The following is a 19,319-nucleotide window of genomic DNA, read 5'->3' on the forward strand; positions in this document are numbered from 1 at the left end:
TCTTATGGTTTAATCTTTCATACTCTTTCGTGGTCTTGTTGTCTTTCCCAAAGCATGATTGTAAAATTGGACACCATTATAAACATCACCAATCCAATAATTTGTCCTAATGTAATACCTGTTTGCTTTTGTCCTCTCCACTATTACGTGCAAAACATAGGAATCTGTACCTTTTACCAATAGATTTATCAATTATACCTCCCAATTGTCTTGAATTTCATGTATTTATCAGCCTGTACGCTAATCCATATCCGTTTGTCTTTGAAATTCTTCATAATTTTGATAATTCATCTGAATGTCCCAGATGTTATTCACATATGAAAAAGAAACAGAGCTATAACTGAATAATGATGACATGGACACAGGTCATTGAGCACATCCTCCTGTCACTCTTTTGCCAAAAAAAACATAAACCCGAATAATTCATTCGTCAGCTCAAACTACAATTGTTAGATTTAGTCAAATTGTCTGACTAAACATTCTGCCTTCTCAGAAGGACCTTCTTGGGATACAGCTGCTGCTGAATAAATCTGAATCCAATTTGCATCAGCTCACAGCAATGCTTGACTGCCGAGGACTCCACAAGGTGAATTAACAGTGAAGCAAAGTAATACATTTGCCTGTTTTAAACTTTTTTTTAAACTCTATTTTCTATCTTTTACTTATGGCTGCAATGTTGTGTTTTAATAAAAACGAAAAGAAATGTGGATGCTGGAAATCAGAAACAAAAACAGAAATTACTCAAAGTTCATCAGGTCTGGCAGCATCTGTGGAAAGTTATTGCTAAACCTGCGTTAAAAAACTGGTTTGGCCTCAACTACAGTATTGTGTCCAGTTCTTTAGAAAAAATATGAAGGAGTCGTCATACAGGGAATAGAAAACATTCACAAGATTGTTTCCAGGAATGAAAATCCAAAATTACACAGCTAGATTGGAGAAGGTGGGATATTTAGCATGGAGAAGAAAAGATCAAGAGGAACTGTTATGGAAGTTTTCAAAATCAGGAGGAGTCTGAGAAGAGTAGTCAGAGAGAAATTGTTCCCAACAGTGGAAGGATCAAGAACCAGAGGGCATGAATTTTAAGGTAATTGGCAAAATAAGCAAAGGCGAAACATGAGAAAACGTATTCTACATATTGAATGTTTAACTTTTTGATTGCAGTGGCTGAGAATGCAGTGGAAGCAGAGTCAATTGGAGCTTTCAAAAGATAATTGGATCATTATCGCAAAGGTCATATATATAGGGCTTCTGAGAAAAGGCAGAGGAGTGGCACTGGGTGAAAAATATATTTACAAAAGATGTTGCAGCTTGCAGCAATCATTTAGAAAGAGTTTCTGTAAAAATTTTCCTAAACTCTTCCCAGTAATTAACTCTTGAAGAGGTTGGATAAATATGAGTTTAAGTAGTAAATGGAGTAGGGTCAGAGGTGAGTAATCTTTCTGAGATGAATCATGTAAAAGGCAGCAGTAAAGGTTCACTACAGAAGTAAGGATACTAAATCTGTGAATAAGCTCAACCCACCATTGACTTGGAAATAATCACCATTCCTTCGGCATTGCTTGGTCAAAATTATGGAATTCTCTTCCTAATAGCATTATGGGCCTACCCAGAGTGCATGGACTGCAGCGTTTCAAGAAGTCAGCTCAGCACAACCTTCCCGAAGGCACAGGGATGGACAATGAGTCCTGGCCCGTCCCGTGAACCATAGCCCATGAATGAATAAAAATGAGAAACTCGGCCTGAAACTGTGACCAGGAGGAGATGATAGCAAGAGATCTGATTTACTAGTTGTTCCCAGGCAGTAGGAAATGGGCAGCAGTGAGTTGACTGCCTGTTTTCCTTTCCTTTGAGCAGTTACAACAGGCCTTCGTCTGTTTATTTTGATATGGATAACACCATAACTAGGACTAGGAATGTCTGTATCTCTGATCCAGTAACATGTACCACAAAGTCCTTGCAGGTTGATTAATCAAATATCTGTACAGGATTACATTTCCTAACTTAGTTTCCTGTTTGTTTTTCTGTAGGACTATCTGGATGCCCTGATCGGTGTGTGTTATGACGGTGTCGAGGGATTACTGTACCTTTCACTCTTTTCTATCCTGGCTGTAGTTGCGTTTTGTGCCATGATTTGTGCAATATCTTGTGCTTGTAAACACTTAGTAATCAGGTAAATGTCACAGCATCTTGTCATGTACTGATTCTGAAGAGTGTCACATACTAAGAAAATTAAACTTTATATCTCTTCTTCTTTATAGTCAGTTGATAGAAATATTTGACATCTTCAGGAATGGGGCAGAACCAGTGGAAATATATTGTTGCAAGTGACTGAGAGACCGAGAACAAGGGAACAAGAACATGGATTGAAAACAAAAGATATAGGACAGAGAGCGGGAGAAAACCTTTATACATAGCAGGTTGAGGTGGAATGGACTAGCTGACTGAATTGATGATTAAACCAGAAATCATGTCAACATTTAAGAATGCTTAAAGAAAAACAGAAATTGCTGGAGAAACTTAGCAGGTCTGGCAGCACCTGTGGCAAGAAAATGGAGTTAACCTTTTGAGTCCGATGACTCTTCATCAAAATTAGGAGGGGTGGGGTGGGAAGAGTCACTATGCCTCAGCCGAGGGGTTAGTTTGAGAAGCAGAGAGCTACGGAGCTCTCTGGAATTGGACCTGCATTTGCAAGACTCTGCATCGCAAATCATCTGTCCAGCAAACCTACTGGTAGTCGAAGAAGAGAATGTGGGATATGCAAATAGGATAGGCATATAGAAAAATAGAAATTAATGATCAGGAAAAGGCCATTCAGCACTGAGCCTGCTCCACCGTTCAATATGATCATGGCTGACATTCTACTAAGTAACCTATTCCTGCGCTGATGAAGGGTCTAGGCCTGAAACGTCAGCTTCAGAGATGCTCCTGAGATGCTGCTTGGCCTGCTGTGTTCATCCAGCTCCACACTTTGTTTTCTTGGACACTCCAGCATCTGCAGTTCCCATTATCTCTGAACCTATTCCTGCTGTTGCCCCATACCATTTGATCCCATTAGCCCTAAGAACAATAACTCCTTATTTCGTCTCAGTCTAAAATGGCCTAACCTGTACCCTTAGACTGTGACCCCTAGTTCTGGACTCCCCAGTCTTCGGGAGCATCCTTCCTCCATTTACCCTGTCAGGTCCCGTTAGAATTTGATAGGTTTCTATGAGATTCTCCCAGTCCAGTCTCTCTGTATATTCCAGTCCTGACATCCCAGGAATCAGTGTGGTAAGCCTTTGTTGCACTCCCTTCACAGCCAGAACATCCATCCTCAGATAAGGAGGCCAGAACGGCATACAGTACTCCAAATGGGTTACAGGATTATGATTACTACTCCTTGTAGAGGAAATCATTAATGTGAACTGGTTGGGCGACTCAATTTTCATGCTGTAGTTTCTAATCAATTCTGTACATAGGGAACTGTTTGCATGCCTTTCCAATAGTGAGGCAGCCATGACTGCATATGTTCAGGGACTTTATATGTTAAATGGGAATAGAAAATTCCACTGATTGAGATATTGCAATATCTCAGCAATTTGCTTAAAGAAATTGTTTCATCCTTAATTGCAGTACATTCTGCACTGTTCACAGTGTGATTGGATAAAATATCTTGTTGCGAATGGTGCACCTATTAAAAACCTCCACCTGAATGATCAAGTTTAATTTATGTATAGTTTAGGATATTCTTAAACACTCTGGACACCACCTGTGACTGTCTGATTCCCAAGTAATATATTTGGTTAATATTACTATAACTGTTTGCTGAACAAAGGGAGTTTCAGGTGATGTGATATTACAGCATTTACAGCTAGTGAATAATAACATACTCAGTGAGTGATGAAAGACATTATAAATCTCAATTGATGTTCTTTGACATGATGTGTGCATCACTGGCAAGGCCACCATTTATTCCCAATCCTTAATTGCGCTTGAACTGAATGGCTAGCTCAAGCCATTTCATAGAGCTGTTGAGAGTCAAAGACACTCCTGTGGAGTTGGAGTTGCATGCAGATCAGACTATGTAAGGATGGCAGATTTCCTTCCCTAAAAGACCAAGTGACCCAGATGGGTATTTACAAGAACCAATGATTGGCCACTATTACTGACACTGGCAATCAATCAGGTTTAGTCCTTGGATTTTTAGTTCTGACAGCTGCCATGGTATTTGAACACTTGCCCCCACCCAGCATTAGCCGGCACCTCTGCATCATCAATCTGGTTATATTATCACTGTCAATGCCTCACCTCTAATAATTATTATAATTAATTAAACAATAGAATTATAAGGTGTATAATCTGATTTATAAAGGGCATCTTGATACCGCTCCATACAAAATATTGTGGTAACAGTCTTTAACTTGCACAATGTAACATTAAAACACATGATTCACTGCTCAAGAGAAAGTGTAGTTGTGGTGTAAAAATGATTTTTAACCAGCATGTTACGAAACAACTCCTGCACAGGTGGGACTTGAACCCAGAGCTTCTGGCCCTGAGGAAGGGACACTGCCACAAAACCTCTGTGGGTAGAATGTACAATGTAATTTAATACCAGATAGACCCAACCGTTACAGTGTAAGATTATGCATTGAAATTGCAACTACAATAACCAGCTGACCTTCACTGTGCTTAATCACTTGGTCTAAGATGTTTGGTCATTCAGCTATCTTTAATTTGCAACTAGACTGGAAGCATTTCAGAAAATAAAATCTAGCGTGAGGAATTTAAGTAGTGAATTGAGCTAGAAGAGAGAAATGCAGTTTAAATCGAATTGCTTTTACTGGCACAAGTTCTCTTAGATTTTATAGAATGAGCAAAGTTATCACCAAGTATTGGAATAGATGTAGACGTTCAGATTCACATCATGAAAATGGATCATCTGTCCAAAATTCTATTCTGCCATTTAATTTTTAACTTTTATTTAATCTATTTTTCTAATCAAACCATTTAAAGGTGTTGTTACGCACCTCTGGTACAGGTGGGAATTGAACCTCTGTTTTGCCATTTATCCGAACACGAGCATATAGTTCTAGTCAAGGTTGCAAAGAACAGAACAGTTGACCCAACAAGTCTTAACTAAAAATTTTTTGCCTCTTCACAGTCCATATCCGCTATTCCCTGCCTATTCATATATCTGTCAAGATACCGCTTAAACGTTGCAATTGCAGCCAGCTCTACCACCTCTGGCAGCATATTACAGGCACTTACTGCCTGCTTTTAAATTAAAACTTGTCTCTCACATTGCCTTAACCTCTCCAAAGCTTTTACCCCTCTTAATTTACATTTCTGCCCAGGGAAAATTATCTGACTCTCCATTTTATCCATGCCTCATGATTTTGTAAAATCATGTCAGTTGCCCCTCATCCTTTGGTGCTTGAGTGAAAACAAACCAAATTGGTCCAATGTCTCTTCAGCTAATATCCTTCAAACCAGGCAAAATGATGGTAAATTGTTTTTGTACCCTCTTCAAAGCCTCCACATCCTCCTTGTAGAGAGGTGACCAGAATCATACACACTGTTTCAAATATGGCCTAGCTAAAGTTCTATACAGTGGCAACATGACTTGCCAATTTTCATACTTCTGTGCCCTGACTGATGAAGACAAGCATGCTATATGCCTTCTTGACCACCTTATCCACTTGTTTTGCTAGTTTCAGGGAGCTGTGGACCTGTATGCCTCAATCCCTCTGTATGTGAATGCTTATAAAGGTTCTGCCATTTATGGTATAGTTCCTTCCTGTGTTAGACCTTCCAAAATGCATCACCTCGTATTTGTCCGAATTAAACTCCATCTGCCATCTCTTCGCCCAAGCTTCTATATCCTCTGGCAATCCTCCCCACTATCTGCAGCTCCCCCAACCTTTGGGTTGTCTGCAAACTTGTTAATCAGGTTACCTGTTACCTATTCTTGATCCATCTCACTTCAACATTTCTTCCTTCATCTATTTAGCTGCTCTAACCCTCAAGAATGATATTTTGTGTTTCAACAGCCTTTTTAAAAGTGATGTCCACAGTATCAAGGCTCTTCATAAGGAAAGTTTCCTTGCTTTCTGTCTTACATCTCTTGTATATCGGCTTATGGTTATCATTCTTGCCCTGAGCCCCCTAAAACTAGAAACAGTTTGCTTCTTCCATGTACCCTACCTATTGTAAACATTTATGTCATACCACAGCCCAATTTGCAGTGCTTGGTGGAAAAGAAAACCTGCTGTTTTCAGGTCGCTCTTCAGATTTCTAGTGAAATCGCAGTGAACCTATATTGCACCTTCTCAAAACCCTCAATGTCCGTTCTGATAATTCGGCACTCAGCACTCAAGCAGACAAAGCAAGTCGGAGCAGGTTATAGTTAACCTTACAGAGTATATAACTCCACCCATCCTCTGAACCAAATACTATTGTGGCTAGCCCTGTTTTCTAAGTATCTCCAGTCATTATGTTGCAAGTTATTTAGAATATCTGCAACATCTAGTTTCGTAAGTTCAGAAAATCTTTTAAACATTTTGCAGTTATGATATTGCTGTATGACAGGTAAAACACAATAGCACCTGAATTTTAATCTACTTCACAGACAGTAGAGATACTTGATAGTGTGGTACTTGAGTATTGCTGTAAAACAAATCACATTTTGTTTAAGGTTTTCACTTCCACTCAGCAGGACAATTTAGAAGAAACACCAAAGTAAAGTGAAACTTTTTAAAAATACTTTTTAAGTAGAGTGCACAGTTTGATTGGTAAGTGGACTTGATCAGTGCAAGTTAAAAAGCTTCAACAAAATACCTTCCTATATGTGTTTCATAAGAAGTAAATCTGTGCATGTTCATCAATCCAAATATAATTTATTACAGCCATAGAAATAAAAAGAACAATTATAGAAATCAGTGCTTAGTGATGTGCTAAGATGGCACAGGTTTGGTATTTGGCTGTGCAATAGCTGATGGCTTAAATGAGCTCCTTTTCTGTTTCAGAGATCGGGATTATGATGACATTGATGAAGAAGATCCTTTTAACCCTCAGGCTCGTCGCATTGCAGCCCATAACCCAACTCGAAACCAGGTCCACAGTTTTTGTAGTTTCAACAGTAGTTTGGGCAGTCAGACCAGTGACCATCCACCTGCAAACACAAACCCCAGTCAAACAGCCACCACCGCGCCTGCACCGGAATACATGTGAGTGCACATTCTGAAAAAAATCTGACTATAACTCTTATTTTCAATTCCGATACTTCCACCTGCTTTAAATGCACACTTAGCCTTTGTGTTAGCGCTGTAATATGCTGTGTTTTGTCATAAATGAGCAAACTATCTGACCATTTTAAAATATGTTTCAAGTTGCAGTTTTAGTCTCAAGTTTATATCTGTGCTCATGCATACCGCAATATACACACAGACTTACGTGGAAGGAAATTGTGGTAAAATGACTATAAATTCAATTTAAAACTGCCATTGACTGGAGAGAAATTGACTTCTGATGTTTCTCAGTTGGAATGTATTATTCAATTAAAAAGATTTTGTTCCAGCAAAATGAGATCTACTAAATCTGATCATTACAAACATTCCAGTGTACTTTGTCTGGCATTGTTACTGATCTCATTACTGGAAATTAAATATATAACAAGAATTGAGTGGTGCCATGTAAACTGCAAAGACTAAAGGTTGCCCTATTAAATTTTTTAGCTGTCTACTGTGTCCTGCAGCAGATTGTGTGAAACTATTTTGTACCCAGTTCAATGAAGGGGGGTTTATTTCAGAAAGCATATGTGATAGTGTGACTCTGGAAATGTTTATATTTACCATAAAAATTATCACATAACTTCTGTTCTCCCGCACAGGAACAATACTATACTTTTTGGTGGAAACCCTCGCTATGAAAATGTTCCACTGATCGGAAGGAATTCACCTCCACCTTCGGTACGTTGGGCACGTGGGACTGAAACATTTTTATGACCAACTTCATAATTTCCTTTTCCTCCTTGGTCCAGATAACAGGCTCCTTTGGGCTGATGGTATTGTTTAAGATAATATCTAACAAACTGGGACCTCCACAACAGTGTATTATTTTCATACAGTATATCACTTAAAGTAACAAACTGGATCATGAAGGTATGATTTGTCAACTTTTGATCACAAATATAAACAGTGCACTATTTAATTCTGTAAGCTATACTAAAAGTAATGGTGGTGAAAATAACATTTGGTATATTTGTAATAGATTTGGTTGGAGAACAGGGGCAGGGTTAAGGTGACAATATGGCGAGATGTAATGTACTATAATGCAACATGACAGACTCACTACCTGAAGGAAATAGTACAAGAATCAAATAATGGCCTGAGCAAACTCCAAATCTTCTGAGTGGGCTCTGTATCAATCAATCAGGTCAATACACAGTCAGTAATGAAGAGTATGGATCTAAATTGCTTGATATGGTCACCTAGCAGTCAGTCTCTGTCAAGGTAATTATGCGATGGTGTACTATACCTGAACTCAGCATCTTGTCTGAGGAGAGCCAATTTTCTGAGTTTTCCAGATTGAAAGGATCGCAATGGTTGAATCGTTCACTGATACTCTCTGTACAGGCTCAAGCATAAAGATTGACCACTCAGATAAGGTGTCAGATGATGTCTGAGCATCATGGAGCCCATGACCCCAGGGTACATTGCTGCTTTTCAAAATAGGAATAAGGACAGGGAGAAATTCCTCTACCTTTTCCTGAAAACAGTACCATTTTTTGTATTTACTGGCTTGCAGCTTTATCGCTGTGGCAGTGTATATAATGGTAAAATGTAGTAAACAGCATCTTAAGAAAAATAATGATCGTGATCATTTAATACATCAGTTGATTCTCATTGGAAGGAATCAAACATACACTTGGATAGAAAAAGTAATGTCATTTTTTATGGCAAAGCTCATGTACCAATTTTTGTTAAGGATTTTATTTCAAAATGGCATGAATGACAATGTACTTAACATTTCTTGCAATGATATATTTTAGTTAGAATTAATTTCCATGGTTGAAATTAGACCAGATAAGTAAATGCTCTTCAATTAGCTTTTTTAAAATTCGCCTCCTTCAGCAGTAGAACCAACTAAATCAAACATTTCAGTCTAAGTTCATCATAAATTCCTTGTGCATGTAGTGAAATGTTGCTGCCAGTAAATGGCGCTATTGTATTGCTGTAACATGACTCATTGTCAATGGTTGTCGTCAATACTTCTTGCATCTAGAGTCAACTTCCTTTGGGAGTTTCAATTCAATTTCAATGCTTACTCAATGTTATAATAAGTAAAATGTATTGGACAGTTTCATCAATCCCAGTTACTTGCTTGCAGAATTTTTTCAAAGAATCTTAGAAGTTGAGATTGGAGTGATGGTAGTGGACAAGGTATGTGAAGTAGATGTATAAAGACTGAGTCAGTGCCCAACTTTAACACAACCACATTTGTGTAGTTCCAGAACATTCCAAATATAAGATGCTGGACAGACTGGGTAGCCGTTTTAGAAAACCAGCACAGGCACGACAGAGTAAATGACAGCTTTTTGCACAATATGACTTTATAACATGATAATGTTCTTGTTCTTAGCTAAGCAAAGTGGAATGAAACCAGGATACTTCTGAACTAACTCCCAAGAGGAAGGTTTAACATCAGCAAGACACCCGTTATTTCAATGAGGACAGTCCGTAACACTGATCTAGTTCCCCCAGAGCCAGCTGTCAGAGAATCATTGAACCCCACAAGGTGGAAACTGGCCATTTGGCCTAACAAGTTCACACTGACCCTCTGAAGAGCCTGCCACACAGACTCATCCCCTTAAACCTGCATTTCCCATAGGTAATGCACCTGACCTGCACATCCCTGAACACTCTGGTAATTTAGCAAGGCCAATCCCACCTGACTTGTACATATTTGGACTGTGGAAGGAAACCAGAGCACCTGGCAGAAACCTACACAGACAGGGGGAGAATGTCCAAACTCCACACAGACAGTTGACCGAGGCCAGAATCGAACCCAAGCTCGTGGTGCTGTGAGGCAGCAGTGCTAACAACTGATCCACTGTACAGCCCCAAAGGGAACAGGATGTCTGACACTTCTGAAAATATCTGTCAGCCAGGGTTCCCTAATTAGACCAGATTAACAGCCCCAATCAGGGAACTCATACTGTTCCACCTGGCTGACCTGTTACAATTACTACATGCCTCCCCATCGCAATCTAGGCCAGTTATCTTTCTTTGTAACTCCTTCTGGATGTTTTAGCATTGGGTCAGGTTTCTCCAAATCTGCCTCTGATATGGGTAACATATAATGCACAGTGGTTCACCACTTGCACCCAGATCATCTTGGAAGAAATTCACTCTCTTCTTCAAGCAGCAAAGGCATTGAGATGGCTATGCCTGCCATGTCCATCTCAGATTCTGAGGTCTCTTCAATGCTTGATGGGGAGGGAGAACCCACAGATTCCCACAGCCTTGTCGCCTTTTCCAAGCAGCCTGGCAAGTTTTACTCCTGCACCACTTACAAGTTTGCAGCTTTCATATGGTCCACATGCTTGTTCAGGACCATCCCCCACCTGAACTTTATAGGTCATTGGAGCTGACCTTATGTCAACCTGTCTCTTATCTACATTCGGCCATTCCATAGTTCCTGCACCAAACCTCATCCCCTGAAGTAAACTGTCTCTCTCGCCTTGCAGAGTCTTGCATCTGGCATTTTCGTTCCGGATGCTATTTCATTCCTCGCCCACTCCCCCGACAAAAAAATGTCCAAGAAGATCAGAATTAACCTGGTCTTCTCCTCATGAGCAACTCTGCTGGAGCTATTCCTGTAGTTGCATGAGGGGTGGTCCAATAATCAAAAGGGAATGGGGACAGTTTGGTATCTAGTGAAGCTGTAGGCTGTTTCTTTAAGCCTGCCTTCAAAGTTTGGACTGCTTTTTCTGCCAGACCATTGGATGATGAATGGATGGTATGGAGATGTCTTTGTATGGCAAATGCCATTCAACTTTAGGAAATACTCAAATTTTCCAATTGTAAATGTTGGCCTATTATCTGTGACCCACACTTCTGGGACCCCATGTAATGCAAAAGATGGGCACAGATTTTCTATCGTCGTCTTGAAGTCTGACAGATGAACTCAATGCATGTCCAGCCACTTTGAACGGGTGCTCATAATGACTAAGAACATTGGTCCATGAAATGACCTGCATAGTTAGCATGTAACTGAGTCCAAGGTTTACCCAGCTACTCCCACAAATTTGGGAAGCTGCTGGTCGTAATTTTTGTCCTTGTTGGCGCTCTGGGCACTGTACCATCAGCAAAGCCATGTCAGCATCCAACCCTGGCCACCAGACATAACTTCTTGCTAACATCTTCAATTCGAAAACCTGCAGATAACACTGATGGAGTTCAGCCAGTATCTGGCAGCAACCTTTGGGACAATCACTCTTGCTCCCCATAATAATATTCTGTCCTCTACTGTGATCTGGTATCTCCAGGTCCAAAAAGATTTCAATTCTGTTTGTGATGGCCTTTCTCTTTCCCCTATCACCACCAGCTGTTTCAGTTTTGCCAGGACACACATCTTTCTGCATGCAAAGCCTGATATTGTCAGCTGCGACTGGAAGTGCATCCAAGAAATTTAAACCCACAACGGACTCTTCCAGTGAAGGTACCACCGGTGGCGCATCTGCCAGCAGGAGGCGGCTCAATGCATCCACATTCACTTATTGCCTCCTGGGTGGCGTTCCAACTTGTAATTATATGCACTTAGCATTAGAGCTCACTGCGGAATTCGACCTGAAGCTATGGGCCACATGGCCTTGTCCTCTTTATGTAGACCCAGCAGGAGTTTATGGTCCATTATTGTTAGTTATTTACATCCATAAAGGTACTGGTGGAACTTCTGACTCCAGATACAACCACCAAACCTTCATTTGTTATTGGGCGTATTTACCCACTGTATTAGCCAAATTCCTGGATGCCTACGCTATTGGGCGTTCCTCTATGTTGAGTCACTTATGAGCTAATACTACCCCAATGCCATATGGGGAGACATTGCACGTCAATGCCATATCTCGCTTGGGATCATAGTCTGCCAACACCTTAGAAGGATGATAGCTATTTCTTCACTTCACTGTAAGCTATGGCTCGGCTACGCACCCATTTCCAAGGCTAACCCTTTCTTTAAGAGTTGATGCAAAGGGCTAGGATGGAGGCCAGTTAATATATAAACTTTCCATAATAATTCACTGACTCAAAGAAAGCCCTAAGCTCCAGTACAGACGTGGGAGCCAAGGCACTTTTGATCACCCTCACTTCATCTTCCAATGGGTGTAATCCCGTCTTGTTGACTCTGTAGCCCAAGTAGGCCACTTGGGGTGCATGGAAAACAATTTTTCCCTTCGAAGGCATACACCCACCTGGGAGAAATGTCTAAGGTCTATCTCCAAGTTCTCCAAGTGTTTCTTCTTGGTCTTCTCTGTTATTAGTACATCATATAGATGAATGGCAACCTTAAATAAACCTTGTAAAATGTCCTCCATTGTCTGCTGAAAAATTGCACAGGTTGACGATACCACAAATAGAAGTCTTGTGTGTTGGTTCAAACCCTTATGGGTATCAATTGTAGCATACTTCTGAGAATCCTCATCTAACCGCAACTGCAAGTACACAAGGCTCATGTCCAGCTTTGTGAAGGACAGCCTCCCCGCCAGCTGTGTGTATAAATCCTCAATGCTGAGGAATCGGATATTTATCCAGCTGCAAAAAGTGGTTCACTGTTTGTTTAAAACTACCCATCAGGCTTCACAGTCAGTCCAGCCAATACTGCCCATTCTGCAAACTGGACTGGTTTGATGATTCCTTTGTTTTTCAGCCTTCCGATTTCTGCCTCTACTTTTGCCCATAAGGCAAATGGCAGTGGGTGGGCCTTGCAGAATCGTGAAATTACTTCCTGCTCAACCTATAAGGTGGCCTTGGCTCCTTCAATAGACCTTCCTGGAAACTTCCGGGTATTTAATTAGGACTTTACTCAAGCAGCCATTTTCTAATCGTAAACCGTTAAGCCAATCAAGTTGAATACATCTCAACCAATTTCACCACATCAAGCTTGCCATCTTACAGTCTAATGGTCTAGTTTCTGCTGTAATAAAGTCACACCAGCCCTAACTTTGTCAAATACCTTATAAAACCCTAGCACAAAGGCGGCATCACTGTGTGGATTTGACTCCGGCACTCCGTTTGATGCCTCAGTTTGAGTGACATTGTTTCAGCTCCAGATTGGATTCATACTGAAAGCTTGCTATGCAGTTGCTTTTTCATGGGCACTACTTTTAGATCATTTTGTTTTGTGCACATTCTGCTACATATAATTGAGATCAGTGACTTTTTAATTGAAGCAAGATCTTGTTTTAACAACAGAATTTTCAGCATGATAAGTTTTGAAAATATTTTTCCATTTAAGATTGAGGATTAGCACTCAAAACTGCACTCTGTTATTGTTTGTGTTGTACTAACACTGGTTGTAAAACTGATTTTTCATCTTTTCTTCTGACTGAGTTTTGGAGCTGAAATGTAAGTGATTTAAAACAGTAAGTTTTCAACATTTGTGGATTTGAGTATGTTCTTTCTCCTTTTGGTTCCTTCCAATCCAGTTGTCTATTGATACTCTTACATCTATATTCTGTGTTGTTTTGTCCAATTCCATAGTTATTGTTATATTCATTGTTTTGTAGCCTATTTAATAAGTAGAAGCAACAAAGTTTGAATTCAGCATGCAAATTTGAACTTGGCTTTGAATCACTCAATTTTTCATTATTTATTCCTTATTCAGGCACCTTACATACACCATAGGCACTTGACCAATCTTGTTTTGCTTCTAGGAATAATGTATTTTTCATCTTTTAATAAACATGTCACATATTATCTTACTTGCCAATATTGTATAAAGGTTGTGCTGATTGTGTCAGTTCTCTACCTTTCGTAAGTTCAAAAAGTTTCTCCAAATTGTCAATCCCATAGTCAGTTCCTGCTGAGTTTATTAAATTTATTTTTGCATGACATGTAATTATATTGCCAACTAGCAAAATATCTGGTTATGCAGACAAGATTCACTTCTAAGTGTAAAATCTACTTTGAAATATCAACCTCGGCTTAATGAGAGCACTATCACCTCTGAATCAGACGTTCATGAGTGCATAGACCGCTCCAGGAGCATGAGGACATAATCTTACTTTACACTTCGGTATTGCGTTGATTGAGTGCTACGTGGTTTTGAGGTGCTTTGTTCAGATGAAACATTAAGCCAAGGCTCCATGCAGCCCCTCATGGATATAAAACATCTTGATATTATTGAATCAGTGATAATGGGGACTGCAGATGCTGGAGAATCCAAGATAACAAAGTGTGGAGTGGATAAACACAGCAGACCAAGCAGCATCTCAGGAGCACAAAAGCTGACGTTTCGGGCCTAGACCGTTCCTAGACCCCTCTGATGAAGGGGCTAGGCCCAAAACATCAGCTTTTGTGCTCCTGAGATGCTGATTGGCCTGCTGTGTTCATCCAGCTCCACACTTTGTTATCTTGATATTATTGAAAGGAGATTAGGGGTTTTCTACTGGTACCATGGTTAATATATCTCTCTCAACATCAGTGAAACAAATATGAATGGGCCACTTACTTAAGGAAGAAGCATCTGATGCTCCTGAACAATGATTGGTCAAATTACTATGAAATTTACCAGCCTCACATTTCAGTGTTGACAATCTTAACCTTTTTAGGTCAATTGTTTTCAAAACCAGAAGTGTACAGTTCTAGATCACTGCACTGTTATGCAAGCACAATTTCAGACTATATTATTTAATTTTGGTATTTCATGTCCCGTGACACTTGTAAAGCATCTTATATTACCTGCAATGGATGAATTTTGAATGTTGCTATTGAACAGTCATGAAATTCTAGACTGCGTTAATAGAGTTAGTACTAAATATGATAAAATAAAATACTGCACATGTTCAAACTAGGAAGTAAAAAGAGCAGGAGAAGCTCAGCATCTGCAGAGAGAGAAACAGATTTAATGTTTCAAGTCTGATATGACCCTTTTCCAGAACCAACTGGTATCAACTAAGATTCCTTAAGCAAGAATTTTACTCAACAAACTCTACTAGTATCACAGATCACTTCAACAATACCCATACCTATGTTAGATGTTCAAAATGTCTGGTTTCCTACATTCTTGTTTCTGAAGAAACGTGGCTTCATGATGCTTCCAAGCCTTTTAAGTCTATCATTTGATTGAGGATTATCAATAATGTTCAATTGAATTCAATTGAATTAGCTTTATTGTCACATGTAATCACTTGAAATCAGGGAAAAGTTTACAAGTCGCCATTTACAGCACCATCTTAGGTACAAAGGAACCTAGGTGCAGATTCTTGAGTACAAATTCTTAGGTACAAAGGAACCTAGGTGCAGATTCTTGAGTACAAATTCTTAGGAAAAAAATTAGAAAACAAAGAAATAAGAAGTCCAGTATCATCGACCTTAAAAATACAAACTCATAGTAATAAATTAGAAAATAAAGAGATAAAAAGTTCAGAATAAGTCCTTCCACAATAATATAATAACGGAAATATAAAATAAAATATAAATAATTTAATGGAAAATGTAGCAGGCACTTTGTAACAGAAAATAGCAATTTCTTTACACTGGTCTGTGACTCCCAGAAATCATTTTAAGCCCTGCTTATCATCTCATTTCTAATCAGTATTGACAGGATTTTTAGAAAAACCAAAAGATCTGCCAATCCTTTAAATCAGAAACAAAACCAGAAGTTGCTGGAAAGGCTCAGCAGGTCTGGCAGCATCTGTAAAGAGAAATCAGAATTAATGTTTTGGGTCCAATGACCCTTCCCTTTTGAGGAAGGATCACTGGACTTGAAATGTTGACTCTAATTTCTCATCACAGATGCTGCCAGACTGACTGAGTTTTTCCAGCAACGTTGATAGATCGGATTTTGAACAGGATTTTCATAATTGAAAAATTGTCCATTCCAAAGTCTGTCAAAAAAACACTATCTTACACCAACTCTGAGCCCACCACGCAATGTTCTATCATCTAGTGATGAAAAAGGCCTGATGGGAATTAAAACTAGGAAAGTCATTATTATCATCAGTTCATGTTTGAAGGCTAATGAATTATTCAAAACGTAAAAACAAGAAGAGATAGCAAAGCATGATCTTTAGAAGTCCATTTGGAGTAAGGTTCACAGATTACCTAATGTAACTGTATAATATGGGGCAAAAGTTATATAAAAGAAGGAAAGTATGTGCATTGTAAACAGTAATAGTGTAAATGCATTGAATGTCAGAAGAAATTATCCTGTTGCACTCAACCCACAATCTGATCTTTGTTTTGGCAACATTATATCTGACTCAGACCTGGAATGTTCTGTTTTGAGTTCTCCTTTACTAGGTAAAAGGATATCACGCTGCTTCATCACTGTTTTAATTTAGCCCTCATGAATTACTGCACTGGCATGTTTGTCCATTGTTCTAACAATGCCACACTGCTCTACTCATTGGCCTTCTCACATTTTCTGGATGATTTATTCCATTGCCAGACCTTTAACTTGAATTGCCTTTAGACAAAATTAGAGAAGACCTATATTCATTTTCAAATTATTTGACAGATCTTTAACTTGTTTTACAACCACCTTGGATATTTAGTTTAGTACAATATTGACAGTCAGTCAATTATCAACAAAATTGTAGACCGGTGAGCCTTATGTCATTGGCAGGTAAGTTATTGGAGGGGATTGTGAGAGACAGGATTTCCATGTAGGGATAATCAGCATGGCTTTGTGTGTGGTAAATTGTGTCTCACTAACTTGATTGAAGGTTTTGAAGGGGTGACAAAGAAAATTGATGAAAGCAGAGTTGTAGACGTCTATATGGACTTCAGCAAAACATTCGACAGAGTTCCGCATGGTAGACTGGTTAGCCACGTTAGATCACATGGGATCCAGGGGAAGCTAGCTAATTGGATACAAAATTAGTTTAAAGGTAGGAGACAGAGAATTCTGGTTTCCGTTCTGTAGGAAGGAAGCTGTTAAACTTGAGAGGGTTCAGAAAAGGTCTACAAGGATGTTGCCAGGATAGGATGCTTTGAGTTATAGGAAGAGGTTGAATAGGCTGGGATTTGGTCCCTGCAGCATCGGACACTGAGGGATGACCTTATAGGGGTTTATAAAATCATGAGGAGCAGAATTAGGGTGAATAGCCAAGGTATTTTTGTAGAGAGACATAGGTCAATGCTAGTAAATGGGACTAGATCCGATTAGGATATCTGGTTGGTGTGGATAAATTGGACTGAAGGGTCTGTTTCTGTGCTGTACAATTCTATTAATATTCAACTCAAGAATTGCTTCAACTAATAATTACTCAAATGCCTTTTTGGCAGAAACTTTGATTAGACATGCAATTCTGCAAGTAGCTTTTTTGATTTGATTGAAAATTTTATAAAAAGTATTAGGGAAGAACAACTTGCCCATCCTTTCAATATAGTAAGGGCAAGTTTCCAGAAATGCCGATGAAAAAGAATTTAGTGACTACCCATTAATGTAAGTGGAAATTGCCTCGATCATGTCCAGTTTCCCTCATTTTAAATAATCCATGCAATGTAAGGAAGAAAAAGACTTTAAAAGGTTTTGGAAAAAATGTGATTGAAAAAATGAAGTACCTAAACATAATTGCATGCCAATTGGAACAGTTTACTTCTCTTTGTGTATATGTGTGTATATATTATATATTTATACTTGTGTTTATATATATATATAAATATATAAAGTATGTTTCCATACTTATCTATGTCCCTTTTTAGAACAAACAGTTTGTCCATTTTTACGTCTCCCTATTGAAAACATTCACTTTTATACACCATTGCTTGTTTAAGAGTATGGAGTAACACCCACTGATGTCATTATTAAGAATTCTGCATTCTTCCAAAGATTGTAAGATTTTGTCTCAAACCTGATTGCCTTGGGTTGTTTCAGTTGGAATGTAGACAATTGTGTAGATGAGGTAACAGCTGGGCATTTGCTTTATTGTATTCTGTAACCTGCCACCTGTATGAAAGTAGCAGTACAGTGATCTGTCCTTCAAACCTAGTTGTTTTGTGATTGGAAACAACCACAAGGCGATGAGCAACCTCAAGAAAATCAATTTTTAAATCACTTATTTTCCTTTAGCCACCATTCTAAAATTATCACTTTTGTTACAATATGTCTGTTTCTTGTAGATCTTTGGGCAAGAACTTTCATTTTTATGTTGTATGAAAATATTCTCACAGCTTTAACTGGTGCTTGGTATCATCCTGATGTGCCACTGATATTCAAGTGCTGGATCTCAAGACTTAATAAATCACTGAACCATCTTCATACTCACATAGCTGTTCAACTGACTCCTTTTACTGTTTCTTAACAATCATGATTGCACAATGTTCAGAACCATTTGTGACTCTGCAGATACTGAGGCAGTCCATGTTCAAATGCAACAAGATCTGGACTGGATCTTGGACCAACAAGTGGCAAGTAACATTTATGCTACAAAAGTGCCAGACAGTGACCACCTCGAACAAGACAGAATCTAATCAACATCCCTTGACATTCAATGGCATGACCATCACTGAGACCCCCATTATCAACATTTTGGGGCACCATTGACCAGAAACTGGACTGGACTAGCCACATACGTACTGTAGCTACAAGAGCAGGTTAGAGGCTAGAAATCTTGCTGAGAATAACTCACCTCCCAACTCCTCAAAATCTATGCATCACCTTCAGGACACAAGTTAGGAGTGCAATGGAATAGTCCCATTTGACTATTAAATGCAGCTCCAAAACTCTAGCTTCACACCATCCAGGAAAAAGCAGCCTGTTTGATTAGCACCACATTCACAAACATTCAGTCCTTTCATTGTTTAAGCTCAGTGCAACAGTGTGTATCATTTATGAGATGCACTACAGATATTCTCCAAGACTCCTGACACAACACTTTCCAAAGCCCTGGCCACCTCCATTTAGAAAGAAAAGGCAGCAGATTCATGGTAACACCACTACTTGTAATTTCCCCTTCAAGCTGCACACGATCCTGACTTGGAAATACATTGCTGTTCCTGCAGAATTGGTGGTTCAGACTCCTGGAACTGTTTCCATTATGGCATTGTGGGTATACTTACAGGAAATGGACCACTGCAGTTCACTATCACCTTCTCAAGGGCGACTAGGGA

The 19,319-nt window shown here is 39.2% G+C and overlaps 1 protein-coding gene across 1 annotated transcript in view; it reads left to right on the forward strand.

Annotated features, from left to right (window-relative positions):
• The window catches only part of ttyh2 (tweety family member 2), a 135,638-nt gene that overhangs the window by 111,533 nt on the left and 4,786 nt on the right, over nucleotides 1-19,319 (forward strand). The window contains exons 10-13 of the mRNA XM_048555650.2: nucleotides 494-586; nucleotides 2,028-2,170; nucleotides 7,008-7,208; nucleotides 7,871-7,949. Of these exons, the coding sequence (XP_048411607.2) occupies nucleotides 494-586; nucleotides 2,028-2,170; nucleotides 7,008-7,208; nucleotides 7,871-7,949 (516 nt within the window). The remainder of the gene's footprint in view (nucleotides 1-493; nucleotides 587-2,027; nucleotides 2,171-7,007; nucleotides 7,209-7,870; nucleotides 7,950-19,319) is intronic.

This window comes from Stegostoma tigrinum, chromosome 22 (genome assembly GCF_030684315.1).
Source record: "Stegostoma tigrinum isolate sSteTig4 chromosome 22, sSteTig4.hap1, whole genome shotgun sequence".
NCBI lineage: Eukaryota > Metazoa > Chordata > Chondrichthyes > Orectolobiformes > Stegostomatidae > Stegostoma > Stegostoma tigrinum.